This window comes from Schistocerca gregaria, chromosome 11, assembly GCF_023897955.1.
Source record: "Schistocerca gregaria isolate iqSchGreg1 chromosome 11, iqSchGreg1.2, whole genome shotgun sequence".
NCBI lineage: Eukaryota > Metazoa > Arthropoda > Insecta > Orthoptera > Acrididae > Schistocerca > Schistocerca gregaria.
Genome location: NC_064930.1, coordinates 151,143,209 through 151,164,358, shown reverse-complemented (window position 1 = coordinate 151,164,358; position 21,150 = coordinate 151,143,209). Strand labels below are relative to the sequence as shown.

General features: G+C 43.2%; 1 protein-coding gene across 2 annotated transcripts in view; it reads right to left on the bottom strand.

Moving 5' to 3' along the window:
- LOC126295496 (mucin-7-like) overlaps positions 1 to 10,901 on the bottom strand; it is a 43,917-nt gene extending 33,016 nt beyond the window's left edge. Inside the window, exon 1 of one of the 2 annotated variants that reach the window (XM_049988058.1) lies at positions 10,745 to 10,901. In XM_049988058.1, coding sequence (XP_049844015.1) covers positions 10,745 to 10,817 — 73 coding nt within the window. In that variant the 5' untranslated portion in view covers positions 10,818 to 10,901. The remainder of the gene's footprint in view (positions 1 to 10,744) is intronic. The other variant, XM_049988059.1, reaches the window with a different exon arrangement.
- Positions 10,902 to 21,150: the final 10,249 nt, after the last annotated feature.

Here is a 21,150-nt window from a genome sequence, read left to right as displayed (position 1 = left end):
GCACAGGGATAAAATGCAGGGACCGAAAGGCTGATTACAATTTGTAGAGAAACCAGAAGACAGTTATGAGTGGAGGGACATGAAAGGGAAGCAAGGGTTGAGAAGGGAGTGAGACAGAGTACTAGCCTATCCGCAATGTTATTCAGTCTGCATACTGAACAGGCAGTAAAGGAAACAAAAGAAAAATCTGGAGTAGCGCCAGAAATGCATGAAAGAGAAACAAAAACTTTGAGGTTTACAAACGACATTGTAATTCTGTCAGAGGCAGCAAAGGACCTAGAAGAGCAGTTGAACGGAATGGACAGTGTCTTGAAAAGAGGATATAAGACGGAAACCAACAAAAGCAAAACGAGGATAATGGAATGTCGTCGAATTAAATCAGATGAGACTGAAGGAATTAGATTAGGAAATGACACACTTAAAGTAGTAAAGGAGTTTTGATATTTGGGAAGCAAAATAACTGATGATGGTCGAACTAAAGAGGATATAAAATGTATGCTGGCTATGGCAAGGAAAGCATTTCTCACGAAAAGAAATGTGGTTTGGTAACATCGAGTGTAGATTTAAGTACCAGGAGGTCCTTTCTGAAAGTATTTGTATTGAGTGTAGACATGTATGGAAGTGAAACGTGGGCGATAAATAGTTTAGACAAGAAGAGAATAGAAGCTTTCGAAATGTGGTGCTACACGAGAGTGCTGAAGATTAGATGGGTAGATCAAATAACTAATGGGGAGGTATTGAATAGAACTGGTGAGAAGAGTTGATAGGGATTACCAATTGGAGGGCAGCGTGGAGGGTGAAGATCGTAGAGGGAGACCAAAACATGAATAATTGAGCAGATTCAGAAGGATGTAGGTCGCAGTAGGTACTGGGAGATGAAGAAGCTTGCACAGGATAGAGAAGCATGGAGAGCTGCATCAAACCAGTCTCTGGACTGAAGATCACAACAAATCATTGGTTAGTTCAGTATGAGCTGCGAGTACAAAATTAATCTTAGGACTGGCCATTAATCTATGGAAAGACTCCAATAAGTCTGCTTGTAATGTAAACGTGACAACAATGACGCACAAAAGAAAAATATAGCAGCAGATGTGTTCGAAAGAAGCTGTAAATTAGCATTTCCTATAATTGTGATTTCCACAAAATGCTCAGACTTTGAGATGTCACGTCATGAAGAGTGAAACAAATAACAGAAACAGAACTGAAAGCGTCTCAGAATGTAAAAGGCTGTCGTGGAATTAGTACGACGGCCAACAACCCTCGGCAGAGCCCGCCAACTGCGTGCTCTGCAGAACAACTAGAGAAAGAAGAGAGAAAACTACAGAGAAAAATACCAGCTCCCAAAAGTGGTGGAGAGAGGTGGATGCGAAGACCTAGGGAACAGCTGTACCGGAACATGAGAACAATATCCGGGGAAGTCAGACTAAAAAGGGCAAGGTTTTGCCGGACATGTAGTTAGGGGAGTACGGACAGAGTGAGGAAGAGAGTGTGGCAAACAACAGGAAGGACAAGGGGAAAGACAGGAACCGAGTGGGTTATTGAACTTCAGAAGGACTGGATGGAATTGGGGATCGAGGTCGAAGGAAAGGAAAGTTGGAAGAACAAATATACACCGACCAATATGCAGGAGATCAACGACAGAGAAGAATACAGGAAAAGATTAGAGTGTCACCAGTGGAGCGGACAGGAGAAAAGGACACTGAATATCTCCGGAGAAGTGCGGGAGAGAAGAAAAAGAATGAGCAGGTTCTGGGAGAAGAAGAGAAAATTACAGTCCTCGAAGGCGCTACCTGTGGTCCTACAGAGACCGTAACGCAAGAAGAAGAAGAATGCGAGTCCCCGAGCAGCTCGGTGTTTGAGGTGGGAGATCGCAGATCCACACGTGGAATTGTGAAAGTCGCAGAATGACGAGGAGGCCAAGACTTTCATTTTGATCCACAGGTCGCCCACGTCTCCCCCGAAGATGTTCGGCGCTCATATTACGTGGCAGTGGGTGTAACGTGCTAAAACTTGAAGCAGGAAATTATCAAGTTTAAGCACGAAATTATCAAGTTTGTAGGTTAATATAAAGGCAGAATCAATACGTTAAGAAGTGGGATACGGAAGTTCTAAGGAATGACGACATACGTTTGAAGTTCTCTAACGCTATAGATACAGCAAAAAGGAATAGCGCAGTAGGCAACACAGTTGAAGATGAATGGACGTCTCTAAAAAGGGCCATCACAGAAGTTGGGAAGGAAAACATAGGTACAGAGAAGGTAGCTGCGAAGAAACCATGGATAACAGAAGAAATACTTCAGTTGATTGATGAAAGGAGGAAGTACAAACATGTTCTGGGAAAATTAAAACTGTGTGCCCGACCGAGAATCGAACTCGGGACCTTTGCCTTTCGCATGCAGGTGCTCTACCATCTGAGCTACCGAAGCAAAGGTCCCGAGTTCGAGTCTCGGTCGGGCAAACAGTTTTAATCTGTCAGGAAGTTTCATATCAGCGCACACTCCGCTGCAGAGTGAAAATCTCATTCTGGAAACATCCACCAGGCTGTGGCTAAGCCATGTCTCCGCAATATCCTTTCTTTCAGGAGTGCTAGTTCTGCATGTTTCGCAGGAGAGCTTCTGTAAAGTTTGGAAGGTAGGAGACGGATACTGGCAGAAGTAAAGCTGTGAGTAACGGGCGTGAGTCGTGCTTCGGTAGAGCACCTGCCTGCGAAAGGCAAAGGTCCCGAGTTCGAGTCTCGGTCGGGCACACAGTTTTAATCTGCCAGGAAGTTTCATATCAGCTCACACTCCACTGCAGAGTGAAAATCTCATTCATATTCTGGGAAAATCAGGAATACAGAAATACAAGTCGCTGAGGAATGAAATAAATAGCAAGTGCAGGGAAGCTAAGACGAAATGGCTGCAGGAAAAATGTGAAGACATCGAAAAAGATATGATTGTCGGAAGGACAGACTCAGCATACAGGAAAGTCAAAACAACCTTTGGTGACATTAAAAGCTACAGTGGTCATATTAAGAGTGCAACGGGAATTCCACTGTTAAATGCAGAGGAGAGAGCAGATAGGTGGAAAGAATACATTGAAAGCCTCTATGAAGGTGAAGATTTGTCTGATGTGATAGAAGAAGAAACAGGAGTCGATTTAGAAGAGATAGGGGATCCAGTATTAGAATCGGAATTTAAAAGAGATTTGGATGACTTACGGTCAAATAAGGCAGAAGGGATAGATAACATTCCATCAGAATTTCTAAAATCATTAGGGGAAGTGGCAACAAAACGACTATTCAAGTTGGTGTGTAGAATATATGAGTCTGGCGACATACCATCTGACTTTCGGAAAAGCATCATCCACACAATTCCGAAGACGGCAAGAGCTGACAAGTGCGAGAATTATCGCACAATCAGCTTAACAGCTCAAGCATCGAAGCTGCTTACGAGAATAATATACAGAAGAACGGAAAAGAAATTTGAGAATGTAGTAGGTGACGATCAGTTTGGCTTTAGGAAAAGTAAAGGCACGAGAGAGGCAATTCTGACGTTACGGCTAATAATGGAAGCAAGGCTAAAGAAAAATCAAGACCCGTTTATAGGATTTGTCGATCTGGAAAAAGCGTTCGACAATATAAAATGGTGGAAGCTGTTCGAGATTCTGAAGAAAGTAGGGGTAAGCTATAGGGAGAGACGGGTCATATACAATATGAACAACAACCAAGAGGGAATAATAAGAGTGGACGATCAAAAACGAAGTGCTCGTATTAAGAAGGGTGTAAGACAAGGCTGTAGCCTTTCGCCCCTACTCTTCAATCTGTACATCGAGGAAGCAATGATGGAAATAAAAGAAAGGTTCAGGAGTGGAATTAAAATACAAGATGAAAGGATATCAATGATAGGATTCGCTGATGACATTGCTATCCTGAGTGAAAGTGAAGAAGAATTAAATGATCTGCTGAACGGAATGAACAGTCTAATGAGTACACAGTATGGTTTGAGAGTAAATCGGAGAAAGATGAAGGTAATGAGAAGTAGTAGAAATGAGGACAGCGAGAAACTTAACATAAGGATTGATGGTTACGAAGTCAATGAAGTTAAGGAATCCTGCCACCTAGGCAGTAAAATAACCAATGACGGACGGAGCAAGGAGGACATCAAAAGCAGACACACTATGGCAAAAAAGGCATTTCTGACCAAGAGAAGTCTACTAATATCAAATACCGGCCTTAATTTGACGAAGAAATTTCTGAGGATGTACGTCTGGAGTACAGCATTGTATGGTAGTGAAACGTGGACTGTGGGAAAACCGGAACAGAAGAGAATCGAAGCATTTGAGATGTGGTGCTATAGACGAATGTTGAAAATTAGGTGGACTGATAAGATAAGGAATGAGGAGGTTCTACGCAGAATCGGAGAGGAAAGGAATATGTGGAAAACACTGATAAGGAGAAGGGACAGTATGATAGAACATCTGATACGACGTGAGGGAATGACTTCCATGGTACTGGAGGGAACTGTAGAGGGCAAAAACTGTAGAGGAAGACAGATTGGAATACGTCAAGCAAATAATTGAGGACGTAGCAGCAAGTGCTACTCTGACGTGAAGAGGTTATCACAGGAAAGGAATTCGTGGCGGGCCGCATCAAACCAGTCAGTAGACTGATGACCATAAAAAAATAGAGCTCAGTTTAGTTTGGAACACATGCATAGAGCCAGCATCGCCCAACAAGCCGAGTGCCTTAACGGTTCCACTGGCGACTTGTGGACTTTGACCACATCTTTGGGCTCATCTAGCAAAGCATCAGACCAGCTTTGCACGGCCAAATTCGTGACGGCCTCTGCGCAGTTCATTCATTTTACCTGCACTCTGTCGAATGTGCTTACAAAATAAAATATATGCTTCGTACAGAAACCAGATGGCAATTATAAGAGTCGAGAGACACGAAAGGGAAGCAGTGGTTGGAAAGGGAGTGACACAGGGTTGTAGCCTCTCCCCGATGTTATTCAATCTGTATATTGAGCAAGCAGTAAAGGAAACAAAAGAAAAATTCGGAGTAGGTATTAAAATCCATGGAGAAGAAATAAGAACTTTGAGGTTCGCCAATGACATTGTAATTCTGTCAGAGACAGCAAAGGACTTGGGAGAGCAGGTGAACGGAATGGACAGTGTCTTGAAAGGAGGATGTAAGATGAACATCAACAAAAGCAAAACGAGGATAATGGAATGTAGTCGAATTAAGTCGGGTGATGCTGAGGGAATTAGGTTAGGAAATGAGGCACTTAAAGTAGTAAAGGACAAGAAGAGAATAGAAGCTTTCGAAATGTGGTGTTACAAAAGAATGCTGAAGATTATATGGGTAGATCACATAACTAATGAGGAGGTATAGAATAGAATTGGGCAGAAGAGGAGTTTGTGGCACAACTTGACTAGAAGAAGGGATCGGTTGGTAGGACATGTTCTGAGGCATCAAGGGATCGCCAATTCAGTACTGGAGGGGAGCGTGGAGGGTAAAAATCGTAGAGGGAGACCAAGAGATGAATACACTAAGCAGATTCATAGCGATGTAGGTTGTAGTAGGTACTGGGAGATGAAGAAGCTCGCACAGGATAGAGTAGCATGGAGAGCTGCATCAAACCAGTCTCAGGACTGATGACCACAACAACATGGTTAAATTAGGTGCTAAACGTTAGCTACACTATAGTGTTTTTTATTTGATTTGCGCAGAAAATGTATTTAATCTGAATGCAGAAATTGGTAGTAGGTGCTGTGGAAAATTAAAAATAGTTGGCATAGCATCTACCTTCAGCCACACACGTCCAAATTTTTCTCTGTCTAAACATTCCTCTTCAAAGTGTTTTGAACATACTTTGAAGAGGACACACTGAACATGGTCTCCTACTGTAACTTTATTGTAAACAAAAAGGTTTGGACACACATATTATACGAAGACAATTACAGACTCCCTCTCTATTGAATTAATCTGTCTCCCGTCTTTCAAATCTATATACATAATCGAGAAGTCACTGATAAATGCATGGAGGATAGTATCTGCTGAAACAACTAACCATTCCCTTTCCTGTTCCACTAGCAACTTTACGAGAGGAAGCGATTGTTTGTAAGCTTTTGTACAACCGGTAATATCTATTATATAGTCATAAAATCGTAGAATAATAGGTGTACAGATTCAAGCCTTAGTTATAATGCGTCTCGAAATTTTTTTACTATCCCTCCTTTCACATATTTTTCTTTGTATCCGTAGCAACAACAGTAATTCACCATCGCTACTACACTATCAACAAACGGTGAAAAGACAACAAAAACTCTTGATATTACAAAGTTCAAACTCTGCGGAAAGCACACACGCACAGCGAAGTCCTGAAAACACGTGACGATCCTGGTTTAATGTTGACAACATGCGCAGAACGCAGTGCTCACTCCAGAGACATTTACTGTGGCAGGGCGAGAGGCAGGCGCCTCAATACACGTCTGGGGGCGCCGCTGTTGGCCGCTGGAACCTCGTGTTCCGGCGTGGCGCCAGCACGCTAAAGGCGGGCTTAACGGCGCGATGGCGCGAGACGCCTCCAGGGGTCTTCGGCGCCCGCGACGTCTGGCGAGGACTCAAATTCGGCGGCGCGCCGTACCAGAGTATCGTGTTTTATTTTATTTCCAAATGACTCTGATCATTAGTTTTATTCACTTAATTCGTTTAAATGTAATTTTTTATTTCTATTCCTTTGTCACATTTGAATCACCGCACGAAGTTTTCGATTTGTTTCATTTTTTCTTCGTATCATTCTTTTCCCAACCGGAAATTTTGTGAATATGAATTTGATTATATTTATTCATTATAATATTCAGTTACTTAAAATCAGTTAAAAAACAGAAGACGAAATAATCTGTTTCTGTTTGTGTAATGATGTAGAAAACGGTTTCTTGTTACCAGATCTGCAATTTTCTTTTTTTCTTTTTTCTTTCTTTCTTTTTTTTTACACGATAATCGATATACAAACATTTGAAACACAGACTAAATACCTGTTACATTATGTACAAAATAAATTTAAGTCAAAGATGGGTTTAAAAGTAAAACGAAATGGGAAATAGATATGACGAACGTAACAATGTGGACACTGATAAAATAAAACAAATTAAATCGTAATTAACACACAAAATTAACTGAAATCTGGTGAACAAAGATTCCAGGTGGGGAAAGAATGAGGAAAAGTGACAGCAAATGGAGAAGTCGATATTACGATAAAAATTTTGTGACAAAGGAATGGAACTAAAAATTACACTTAAATCAAAATGCTTTTTTGCCGCTGCAACGCTGAAGCCATAGTCACAGTACATATATTTTAAAAAAATTAAAGTGTTACATTACCGGTTTCAACGAACTACGTCGTCATTTTCAAATGTTGAAACGTCAGTTGGAGAATATATAATAGGAATTATGATCGCATATCTGAGAAAAATTACGAGAAATAATGACGCCAGGTAACTGAGGCAACCATGGCACAACCGAGTCACTACAAGTTGAGCCTACGGTTGCCCAAACGTTCATTGCATGTCGCAATGTAGAACAGATAAAAACTGGACCGTGGTGAAATTTGCCAAGAATTCTTGCGATTTGTCGTGCTGTGACGCATCGATGGTATGGACGAGATGTGCGCCAGTCCTACATGAAAGTACGCTGTGTTCTGAGGTTCTTTTCTCGGAACATAGTAAAATGGTGTGCTGTATTGCTTACGGAAACTTGCTGTGCTCGATACACTTGCGACTTGTGAATTTATATCAGCCATACGATCGTTGAGTCACAGCAGGACACATAGCAGGAATTCTTGGCAAATTTCACCACGGTGTAGTTTTTGTCTGCCCTACATTAGGACATGCAGCGAACGTCTGGGCAACCGTAGGCACAACTTGTAGTGACTCGGTTGTTGGACGGTCGCCGCAATTGCCTGGCGGCATTATTTCTCGCAATTTTTGCCAGATGTATGGTCATAATTCCCATTATATATTCTCCAACTGATGTTTTTACATTTGAAAATGGCGATGTAGTTTGATGAAAGTGGTAATGTAAACCGTTCTCTTTAAAGGAAAAACTGTATGCAGTGTGACTACCGTTTCACCATTGCACTGTCAAGTAAACTTTTAAATTATATTTTAGTCACAGTCATGTCAGAATATAGAAACATTTAAATGAATGAATTGAATAAAAATGATGACCAGTGTCATGTCGACAAAGATTTAAAAATAAAGAAATACTTACTAACCGTTATGAGATTCGAACCCACAACCAGATGCATGGGAAGCTGTTACCCTCTCCATTACCCCAGGCAAACATGTTACGTAATGCAACTTACTTAGCGCTATTAAGTATGACAGAAAATTCGTATTTTTTCCGTCAGTTACTCGGAAACGGTGTGGTTGCTGGGACCGTAAACCGCATCACCCACCGTACACACAGTTTTAGAAAGCCCGCGTCACCGCTGGCTCCCTCTCCTCGCCGGCTGAACACGTGCCGAGCGGGGTAACCGCGCGGTCTGGCCACCTTGCCGCGGTTCGACGGCTCCCCTCGTCTCCCCCCCCGCCACCCGCCGGTGGCTCGAGTCCTCCCTTAAGTTAGGTTAGAAGAAGGCCGCTGTAGCCGTGGTTTTCCTCCAGCAGCAGTAGTTCATACATTATGACGCGGTACTACACCCAGAAAACCTTTATGTCCACCGACTGTGGCCGCGGAAGCCCGCGCAATCATATTAGATTAAGTAGTGTGCACTGTCTCGTGGCCCCTACCACCACGGCACAGCGCGACCCCAGGTTGTGGTTAGGGGATACGGCCTTCAGAAAATGAGCGGTCGCAAACGGCTGGTGGGGAGCTGACGATGGCGTGATGAGCCATCCCTGCTTCTTCTTCTCTTACTATCAAGTCTATTCATCAAGAATCAGTAACAGTAATGGGCAAGGGTCATTTTGAAGTAAAATATTCCGTAGGTTCCCATTCGGATCTCCGGGCGGAACTTACTTCGAAGAGATTCAGGCCGAAAGGAACTTTCAGGTTGGGAACATGGAACGTTAAAAGTTTGTACAGGCCAGGAACGTTTCAGACATTATTAGACAAATTAGATGGATACAATGTAGACATTACAGATATTCAGGAACCTCGGTGGCAGAGGGAGAGTAGCATAAATAGGGGTAACTATACATTTTTCTGTGGAGGTGAGGAAGCTCACAGCTTCGGAACAGGTTTCGCAGTACAGAGAAAAGTGCTTCACGCAATCAGAGATATATGGTTTATTAGTGACCGACTATCAGTTATAGTGTTGTCCGGCAGGTGGAATAGACTAGTAATAATTAATGTACACACGCCAACTAGGACACTGGAGAGGATGTTAAAGACGGCTTTTATGAAGAACTAGATCAACTGTGCGATGAGTTCTCCTCGTACGATACAAAATTAATCGTAGGTGATTTCAAAGCGAAGATAGGGAAGGAGGCAGCGTTCCGGCCTACAAATGGGAAAGAAAGTTTGAATAACATTTCGAATGATAATGGCACAAGGGTGGTTAATTTTGCTGTTTCAGAAGAAGTGATTGTTGTGAGCACATATTTCAAAAGGAAGGACATTCATAAAGCAACTTGTCGGGATGGACACACCCGAAACCAAATTGATCGTGTTCTTATAGATCGGCGATGGCACACTAGTATAGAAAATGTTAGGACTTTCAGGGGAGCAGACTGCGATTCTGATCATTTTCTTGTAGTTGCCAAAGTTCACCAACAGCTATCTACAGCAACATCAAGGTGTCACAATGCAGAACTTTTTAGGTTCGACACTGACAAGCTAAATGATGAAAACTTTAGAAGGTACATGATAAAAATTTCAAATAGGTTTGACGCTCTCAGGACACACGAAGATCAAGACGAGGATGTAAATAAACAGTGGATCGCTGTGAGGAATAATATCAAAGAGGCAGCAAAGGCCACAATAGGTACAATTAAGAAGAACAGGAGAAAACCGTGGATTGATGAGGAATGCAAGAAATTGATAGAGGAAAGGAGAAAAGCGCGATTAGATTGGGATAGAATGGGAGACAGAAAACGAGAGGAGTTCTTGAACTTGAGAAGGGAAGTTGGTCGTAAGCTACGGGCAAAGAAGAGGGATTATTTGAACAATCAAAGTACAAAAATGGAAGCAAACAGTAAAACAAAAAACATTTGCGAACTTTACCTAGACATAAATGGGTATAGGAAGGGCTTCAAGGCTAGGACAAGTGCATTTGGAGGGGGTGCCGGGGGAATACTGACAGAACCCAGTATGTTAGACTTATAGAAGCGAGTTTGAAAAACGCAAAAGGTAGAGCACGCGTGGTGAAATTGGAGTCAGAAGAATTTGTAATAAAGAACGGACTTGAGCAGGGAGACGCCCTGTCTCCGCTACTTTTTAATCTAGTTCTAGAATATATTGTACGAATGGCAGCAGATAAGTCAGAGGGTGTGGCGTTAAATGGAAATATTAAGATATTAGGGCAAATGGAAGGAAATAGCCCAAGACAGGGACAGACGGCGAAAATACGCTGCTGCGGTAATGGACTCTCGAGTCCGGTATGACCAGTGAGTGAGTAAGTAAGAGTAAGTAAGTAAGTAAGTAAGTAGTGTCGAAGTCCGGGGAGCGACGGCGTCAGCAGTTTGGTCCCTCGGGAAGTCGCCAGCACCGCCTGCGACAGCCGCTGCCGGAGGCGGTGCGGGTGGAGTTCAGACTCACCCGCCGCCAGCAGAAGTCGCCGCAACGCGCCGCCCCCGTGCGCCGCCCTCGCCGCCGCCCCCGCCGCCGCCATGTCGGATTTAGCTCGACCTGACGGACTGCGTCCGCTCTCAGCTGCACAGCGCGTCGTCGCCCCTTTATACTCAGCCACGCCGTAAGCGGCTTTTACTACTCACGGTTTTCCGCCTTTTATCGTGTATTGTGCTTCACATCCCCTGTGCTTACACTTGCAACTGCCCTCCAGCTTCCTGCCACAAAATCGCATTAAAATGACTGCCACAAATTCTCCAAGTTTGTACGAGTCGTAAACGAGGTACGCTGTATTCACGAACAATGTGCATATTTAACTGCTCGTATGTGTTTCCTCTCTAGAACGGCTTTGTACGGTGCACTTCGCAAAGGGGCACCAAACCGATTGTTTCACGCGTTCCTTTGTGTACGGCACGGCCTGTAGCTAAAAATACCTCCCACTTTGGAGGCTTACTGCACACACTTCCAGCGGCCCCAGTTTGTGAGTCACTGTTTCAACTACCTGGGCCGCCACTGACAAGTGACAGTGGAAACGCTTCCAGCAGTGCTGCAGCTCCACGAGGAGTGACAGTTCGTGCAGAACGCCTGCCAGTCGCCGTCAGGAATGACAGCATTCCTGCGATCCAGTGTCAGAAGGACGCCGTGCTGGTGGCGATACCAAGCGTGCAATTCATGTTTACTTTTGTTCTTTCTTTCGATTACCTTATAGTTAAAGAAGAAGAAGTACAGCACTAAAAAACCCGTTTACTGATTTTCGTTTCGACGGTAGAATTTGTCACATGGTTCAACAACAAGGTTAGGAAACTACTGCGAAAGCAAAGAGAGCTTCACTGCAAATTTAAACGCAGCCAAAACCTCTCAGACAAACAGAAGGTAAACAATGTCGAAGTTAGCGTATGGACGGCTATGCGTGAAGCGTTCAGTGAATTCGAAAGTCAAGTTCTATATACCGACTTGACAGTAAATTCTAGGAAGTTCTGGTCTCAGGTTAAATCAGTAAGGGGATCGAAACAGCATATCCAGTCACTCTGGGATGATGATGGCATTGAAACAGAGGATGACACTCGTAAAGCTGAAATACTAAACACCTTTTCCCAAAGCTGTTTCACAGAGGCAGACCGTACTGCAGTTCCTTCTCTAAATTCTCGCACAAACGAAAAAATGGCGGACATTGAAATAAGTGTCCAAAGAATAGAAAAGCAACTGGAATCACTCAACAGAGGAAAGTCCACTGGACCTGGCGGGATAGCAATTCGATTCTACACAGAGTACGCGAAAGAACTTGCCCCCCTTCTAACAGCAGTGTACCGCAAGTCTCTAGAGGAACGGAAGGTTCCAAATGATTGGAAAAGAGCACAGGTAGTCCCAGTCTTCAAGAAGGGTCGTAGGGCAGAAGCGCAAAACTATAGACCTATATCTCTGACGTCGATCTGTTGTAGAATTTTAGAACATGTTTTCTTGCTCGCGTATCATGTCATTTCTGGAAACCCAGAACCTACTCTGTAGGAATCAACATGGATTCCGGAAACATCGATCGTGTGAGACCCAACTCCCTTTATTTCTTCGTGAGACGCAGAAAATATTAGATACAGGCTCCGAGGTAGATGCCATTTTCCTTGACTTCCGGAAGACGTTCGATACAGTTCCGCACTGTCGCCTGATAAAGTAAGAGCCTACGGAATATCAGACCAGCTGTGTGGCTGGATTGAAGAGTTTTTAGCAAACAGAACACAGCATGTTGTTCTCAATGGAGAGACGTCTACAGACGTTAAAGTAGCCTCTGGCGTGCCACAGGGGAATGTTATGGGACCATTACTTTTCACAATATATATAAATGTCCTAGTAGATAGTGTCGGAAGTTCCGTGCGGCTCTTCGCGGATGATGCTGTAGTATACAGAGAAGTTGCAGCATTAGAAAATTGCAGCGAAATGCAGGAAGATCTGCAGCGGATAGGCACTCGGTGCAGGGAGTAGCAACTGACCCTTAACACAGACAAATGTAATGCATTGCGAATACATACAAAGAAGGATCCTTTATTGTATTATTATGTGATAGCGGAACAAACACTGGTAGCAGTTACTTCTGTAAAATATCTGGGAGTATGCGTACGGAACGATTTGAAGTGGGATGATCATATTAAATTAATTGTTGGTAAGGCGGGCATCAGGTTGACATTCATTGGGAGAGTCCTTAGAAAATGTAGTCCATCAACAAAGGAGGTGGCTTACAAAACACTCGTTCGACTTATACTTGAGTATTGCTCATCAGTGTGGGATCCGTACCAGGTCGGGTTGACGAAGGAGATAGAGAAGATCCAAAGAAGAGAGGCGCATTTCGTCACATGGTTATTTGGTAAGCGTGGTAGCGTTACGGAGATGTTTAGCAAACTCGAGTTGCAGACTCTGCAAGAGAGGCGCTCTGCATCGCGGTGTAGCTTGATGTCCGGGTTTCGAGAGGGTGCGTTTCTGGGTGAGATATCGAATATATCGCTTCCCCGTACTTATATCCGAGGAGATCACGAATGTAAAATTAGAGAGATTCGAGCGCGCACGGAGACTTTCCGGCAATCGTTCTTCCCGTGAACCGTACGCTACTGGAACAGAAAAGCGAGATAATGACAGTGACACCTAAAGTGCCCTCCGCCGCACTCCGTGGGTGGCTTGCGGAGTATAAATGTAGATGTAGATGTAGATGCATCCAGCAGTACACTCTACACATCACCTTAAGCTGTGTCCGTCGCGATAGCTGAGTGGTCAGCGTTACGGATTGCCGTCCTACGGGCCCGGGTTCGATTCCCGGCTGGGTCGAGGACTTTCTCCCCTCAGGGACTGGGTGTCTTGTTGCCTCCATCATCATTTCATCCGCTTCCGGCGCGCATGTCGCCCGATGAGGCGTCGAATGTAATAAGACCAGCACCAAGGCGGCCGGACCTCCTGGCCAATGACGCCAAACGCTCATTTCCAATTGCCTTAATCTGTGTGCCTTTCGTCTCACTGTCTCACGAGCAAATAGAACGGAAGGGGTACACTACACCGCTCCGTAGTACGTAAAATCTTTGGGGAAACGCCCGTCTCGCAGCTCCGGCGTTGCGAGTGATAGCAGGTGCGCGGCTCAGGGAAAATCGAAAGAGATCCGTGGGATTTGTCGAGCCGGAAAAACCGTTTGGCATTGCAAAGCATTCGAAAGCTATACGGAAGACGGGTAGTACCCCAACATGCTGTCGAGCCTGCGGCAGAACGAAATGCCTAGTTTTCGAGAGTTTCTTTGAGCCATAAAAATACGAGCGTAAGTCAATTGTTATGCGCAGTTTAGTTATATTTTTGTATCTTTCGGTAGTACTTTCGTTTTAGGTTGATGACACGCGCTTTATTTATTTGTTGTTATCCCTTTGCAATTTTCAACCTGCTAGGTTAGTTTCTTTCTCGCTGTCGTGCTGTTAATCGTGGCGGCTCCGCTGTCTATTTGCACCAAAGAAGAGCAACATTCAGTGATCCGTTTATTGTGGTCGGAAGGCGTATCACGTGCCGAAATTCAACGAAAACATTATGTACAGTACGGGAATACTGTTTTGCCACAACGGAGTGCCTACGAATGGATTTAAAAATTCCGAAATGGTCGCACAAGTGTTACGAACGATGAAGGAGCCGGACGACCGCCTACCGCCACAAATGAACAAATCATTGGGCGTTCACGCGAAATGATTCTCTTACACAGACGATTAACTACTGACGAAGTGGCACATCGTCTGCGAATTAGTCACGGTTCTGCCTACGAAATGATCCACAACAGGCTTGGGTTTCATAAAGTTTGTGCAAGATAGGTCCCAAAACAACGCACACACTTGCATAAACAAACTCGCTCGTACATGTGCACAAAACATTTGGATCGCTGTGGTAACGAAGGGGGCAACGTCTTAGACAGGATCAATACTGGTGACGAAACACGGATCCACCATTACGAGCCGGAGAGTAAACGGCAGAGTAAGGAATGGAAACGTCCAAATTCGCCGTGCAAGAGAAAATTCAAGACCCGACCGTCCGCAGGAAAACTGATGCTTATGGGTTTTTGGGACGCACGAAGTCCAGCACTGCGACGTTATGGGGAAAGGAGCACAATACTGCTGAAACGAAACGGGGAATAATATTTCACTCACAAAAATTAGTCGTAAAAAGACACAAATGCGAAATGAGCACAACACAACCAACAGATCCAGAACGCGTGATAACTCAGAAACCCCAAGCCCACAAACAGGCGCAACACAGATACACAATAGCAAATCTACATAGCAACAACTTACACTGTATACTGTGACATACACGCAAAAATTAAATCACAGAGCGGCAAACATGATAAACAAACAGGGCCTCCATGTAACCGCTAACGCTGTGGAAACCATCCAGACGCAGTTAAGCCAACCAACAATCCAGGGGCATAAATTTCAGGGATCAGGACTGTCAAAGTCGTACATAGGCAAGACAAACAGGAACCTTGTGACATGATACAAAGGACACAGCACGTGTTGAATTACATCACTCCACGTTTGTAAAGCAAACAGCACAACCACCGTCCCAACAACTTAAAACAAGATATGAAAATCATTAAGACAAAGAAGCACAACAAATCCCTCACACCAGTGCAGGAAGACTGTCGTATCCAGAAACGCACTGCGGAAGACAAAGACATGATATAGTACATAAATATTTACTACTGTATCATTCGCAGTCGCACACGCACATGATATAGATTGCAAACACAAATCTGATCGTACTCGAACAAATAGCAAGTCAATCTGCAGAATGAGATTTTCACTCTGCAGCGGAGTGTGTGCTGATATGAAACTTCCTGGCAGATTAAAACTGTGTGCCGGACCGAGACTCGAACTCGGGACCTTGCCTTTCGCGGGCAAGTGCTCTACCGAAGTTCGAGCCTCGGTCCGGCACACAATTTTAATCTGTCAGGAAGTTTCAACAAGTCACTCTCTCTCTCTCTCTCTCTCTCTCTCTCTCTCTCTCACACACACACACACACACACACACAAACACACACACACACACACACACACAGAGGAACAGATCACTGATATCACAAACGCACGTTTAACTGTTGGTAACAACATTCAACAGTTGGCAGCACCATCCATAGTTTACACCATCCAGGACATAACATCAAGTAAACAAATGTTCACACCGTAGTGCTGTGAAAAGGGAATTTCGTATGGCAAAATCAGAGAAAGACTGGGAGTAAAACAGGAAAAAGAACTCATCTAGACATGCGTCTGTAAGTAGAATTTCGTGTTTTGAGCACATCATAGATAAGCAGAAATACCAGACTCCTTTATAACATCAGTACATTCGAAATGTAAAGCAAAATAGTGTAAACGCAAATATGTATCTATTACAGGACACTGAGGATGCCTTGCAAATAATAAACGCAAAAATCGCATGGCAAAAAAAATTGTTTCGGTCATTTTTGTGTGTAGATGAGTACAACGTAATAAGTGTTAACATGATTTTACACGCAACTGAGAGAGACAGGACAACAAGTAGTTATAAAGATGTTAGTCGTAAGTGGCTGACATATACCCTAAACGGTCCTTGTGTTTCTCATGAACTGAATACACGGATAACCTCCTCTTAGGTAGAAACAATTCTGTTGGCAGAACATCCGCAACTGTGTTTTGCTAAAGGCGGACCCTATCCAAAAACATATGTATTGTTAAAGCAAACACGGAAAAAAGAGCTTCAGTACCAAGATGATTATAGCAGAAGTTGAAAATACCGCTTCAGTCGTAAATTACTTTATTTTCACACGACCGGTTTCGGACTGTTGTAAGTCCATCTTCAGGTGTCGTAGCTGTGCTGTAGTCCACGGTTTCGAACTGTTATAAGCACATCCTCAGGTGTCGTAACCGTGCTGTGGTTCACAGCACAGCACAGCTACGATACCTGAGGATGTACTTATAACAGTCCGAAACCGGCAGTGTGGAAGTAAAGCAATTTACAACTGAAGCGGTGTTTTCAACCTCTGCTCCTCTAAGCTACTTTCGATCCTGTTGAAGCTTTATGTTTTCGCTTACTTCAGAGTTTTCCTGGACACTGGAATAATTCAAGGCGGTTTTTGCATACGCGCTCCCCGAACACAAATTCTCGCGTGGCCTTTAGTGTTCACTGAAATTCCTCTCTCACTGGTACAAAATATTGTCACCCCAGTGAGTTTGCACCCATCGACAACACTACCTAACAAGTCAAAGAATTAGCCTGCTGCTGGTATATTAAAGGCCGTAAGCTGAGTGTTTGAAGCAACCTTGAAATATCTGCTAACTTGCTCAAATCCAGCCAAAGAGCTCGGGCCAATTTATACACTTAGCCACTTAATAGGCTACATCTACATGCATGCTCTGCAAATCACATTTAAATGCCTGGCAGAGGGTTCATCGACATACCTTCACAATTCTCTATTGTTCAGTCTCCAAAAGCGCACGGAAAGAACGATCACCTATATCTTTCCGTGCGAGCTTTTATTTCCCTTATTTTATAGTGCTGATCGTTTCTCCCTATGTAGGTCGGTCTCAAAAAATATTTACGCATTCGGAGGAGAAGGCTGGTGACTGGAATTTCGTGAGAAGATTCCGTCGCAACGAAAAACGCCATAATGTCGGTGCCAAATCCCGTTTCATTTCATCTACATCTTCCTCCCCTATTTCGCGATAATACAAAACATGCTACCTTCCTTTTAACTTTTTTGATGTACACCGTCAGTCCTATGTGGTAAGGATCCCACACCGTGCAGCAGTATTATAAAAAAGGGCGGACAAGCGTAGTGTAGGCAATCTCCTTAGTAGATCTGTTACATTTTCTAAGTGTCCCGCCAATAAAACGCAGTCACTAGTTAGTCTTCCCCACAACATTTTCCATGTGTTCCTTCCCATTTAAGTTGTTCGTAATTGTAACTCCTAGGTATTTACTTGATTTTACGGCCTTTACATTTGACTGATTTATCGTGTAACCAAAGTTTAAGGGATTTCTTTTACAACTCATGTGGATGATCTCACACTGTTCGTTATTCAGGGTCAACTGCGAATTTTTACACCATACGGATATCTTTTCTAAATCATTTTGCAATTTGTTTTGATCTTCTGATAAATTTAGTAGTCTCTAAACAACCTAAGACCTGCTCAGATTGTCTCCCAAATCGTTGACATAGGTAAGAAACAGCAGAGGGCCTATAACACTAGCTTGGGGATGACTTTCCGTCAGTTACTTCAAGCTCTGACTTCTCTTTCAGGAAATCCAATCACATAACTGAGACGATATGCCATAAGCAGGCAATTTCTTTACAAGGCGCTTGTGCGGTACAGTGTCAAAAGCTTCCAGAAATCCAGAAATGGCTCTGAGCACAATGGGACTTAACATCTGTGGTCATCATTCCCCTAGAACTTAGAACTACTTAAACCTAACTAACCTAAGGATATCACACACATCTATGCCCGAGGCAGGATTCGAACCTGAGACCGTAGCGGTCACGCGTTTCCAGACTGAAGCGCCTAGAACCGCACGGCCACACCGGAGGGCCAGTAAGGAATCGATGCGAAATCCCTTGTCAATAGCACTCAGCACTTCATGCGAATAAAGAGCCGGTTGTGTTTCACAGGAACGATGTTTTGTAAACCCATGTGGACTGTGTGTCAATAGACCGTTTCCTTCGAGGTAATCCATAATGTTCGAACACAATATATGTTCTAAAATCCTGCTGCATATCGACGTTAACGATATGGGCCTGTAATTTAGTGGGTTACTCCTACTACCTTTGTGGTGTGACCTGTGCATCTTTCCACTGTTTGGGTACGGATCTTTTGTCTAGCGAACGACAGTACATGATTGTTAAGTATGTGTGAGTAGGCTGTTTAGGTTTTCTTATTGGTGAAGCCACGTAGCGCTCTGTATGAAAATCACTGGCTGTGCTGTGTGCCGTCTGTGGCTAGTTTGCATCGTTGTCTGCCATTGTGGTGTTGGGCAGCGCGTAGCGTTGTACAGTTGGAGGTGAGCCGCCAGCAGTGGTGGATGTGGGGAAGTGAGATGGCGGATTTTTGAGAATGGATAATCTGGAGGTGTGTCCATCAGAAACAGTACATTTGTAAGAATAGATGTCATGAACTGCTATATATATTATGACTATTAAGGTAAATACATTGTTTGTTCTCTATTAAAATCTTTCATTTGCTAACTATGCCTATCAGTAGTTAGTGCCTTCAGTAGTTTGAATCTTTTATTTAGCTGGCAGTAGTGGCGCTCGCTGTATTGCAGTAGTTCGAGTAACGAAGATTGTTTGTGAGGTAAGTGATTTGTGAAAGGTATAGGTTAATATTAATCAGGGCCACTCTTTTGTAGGGATTTTTGAAAGTCAGATTGCATTGCGCTAAAAATATTGTGAGTCAGTTTAAGCACAGTCTTCCAAAAATTGTTCTAAGGGGACGTTTCATATGTCGATCCTTAGCCCAGGATACCGCACTGGAATCTTCTGATTTTGTTCTTGTAGTTTGTGTAATTAGTGTAGCTATTGTTTATTGCTAGCGCCATAGAGAGAATTTCCTTTGTAGTTGCACTCTTTCATTGTTGTACAGTAAAACAGTTGGGGCATGCGTGTAGATTTGCACCAAGTATTTGGCAGCTGCGATTGCAATTAACGAGATATTATTTTCAATGTTATGTTAATTTGTTTTCTTGTTTTGCTCTTCAAATTGTGATTTTCTGTGTTGTCGTGTGAAATATTGTGACAATAATGGCGTGTGAAAAACGTAACACTAGGCTCCAAAGTAAACTGAGAAATAACCGCGACGACGAGCGTAGCTTACCAGCACCACTGTGTGATGGATTAAAAGACATTCGAAGCAGTAATCTGGTAATTGTACATAGGGGAATGGAGCGGGCGGCAAACAATGGCGTAGACAATGAAACAAGTTGTGAACAAAGAACCATTATCCATCTATCGGTCGGCAACAGCTCGCCTCAGGAATCGGGAATGACAGAACACAATATTGCAAATACTGTACAATCAGGTTCTGGGTTCTCAACGTTTTCTCAAATGAGTCAAGACACATTTTCTGCTTGTCAAAATGTGAATGTTGCCGGTGCAAATCCACTGCCGAAAAGCACTGAGGAACATGTTTCAGACACCAGTGCATTGTTATTACAATTAACGCAACAAATGGGACAAAAGCTTCAAACGTTAGACACAATGGAAGAAAATCAGAGACAAACACAGCAAAAGCTTCAAAAGTTAGACACCACACTGGAACAGACACGTGAAGATTTAACTACTGAGTTACATAACATTGAATCGAAATGTCAAGAATCAGTAATGACGTAAAAACACAAATTTGTGAACATTTTCAACAAATTTTTTTGCGGCATAAAAATGCATTACAGAATCATGAAGCAGCCATAAAAGAACTGCGAACCATTCTTCATGAAAATCATGAGACCTTGTGGACTAAAATTGACACAGTTGCATCTACCGATTCGGTTAAGCTAGTTTCAAAAACTCAGGAAAACTTAAAGAACACAGTAAATACGATTTCAACACAAATGGACACTCTGAAACTTGGTTCAGAAAAACACACTGAGGAGATAAGTACACTATCGAAGAAAGTAGCCGAACTTTCGAATCACTTCACTAATTTATCTGCAAAAGTAGATGGTGATCTGAATGACACAAGACCTGTAGCCACCACTGACACAGAAGAGTATGAACAAATTAAGAAATTCAAACAAAATCAGAATCAAATTAATACGCAATACAAAAGAGAAAACCGGGAAGTACAGGATCAGTTGGCACAAGTAATACAAAAATAACAAATTTCAGAGGACACTCGCGCTCCAACACGGGAAAAGGGACTTAGAAATACGGAAAAGCCACAAAATAATAACACAGCGCATTTCGGAAATCATAAAAGAAATTGGCAAGGTGCACCGAATTTTGAGATGGAACCGCCGACACGACGTAACAATGACCGATATGATACTCGCCGACACGATGATTTTGACTATAAGCTGTTCATTACTGCACGTAAATTCAAAACATTTAAGAATTCTGTCAACGACATTCATCCACAAGCGTGGCTCCATCAATTCTCTCATAGTTTTCCTCCCAAGTGGTCATTAGAGCACAGATTAGAATTTATGTGTGGCTACTTAGAGAATGAACCAGCTGAAAGAATGCGATCGGTCATTCACGATTGTCACAGTGAAGGAGAATTTTATCATGCCTTCCTCTCAGCATATTGATCTCAAGCTACACAAGACCGAGTAAAACATAGCATCATAATGATGAAACATTTCGAACAATCTGAATTTTCCAGTCTTGTGAAATATTTTGA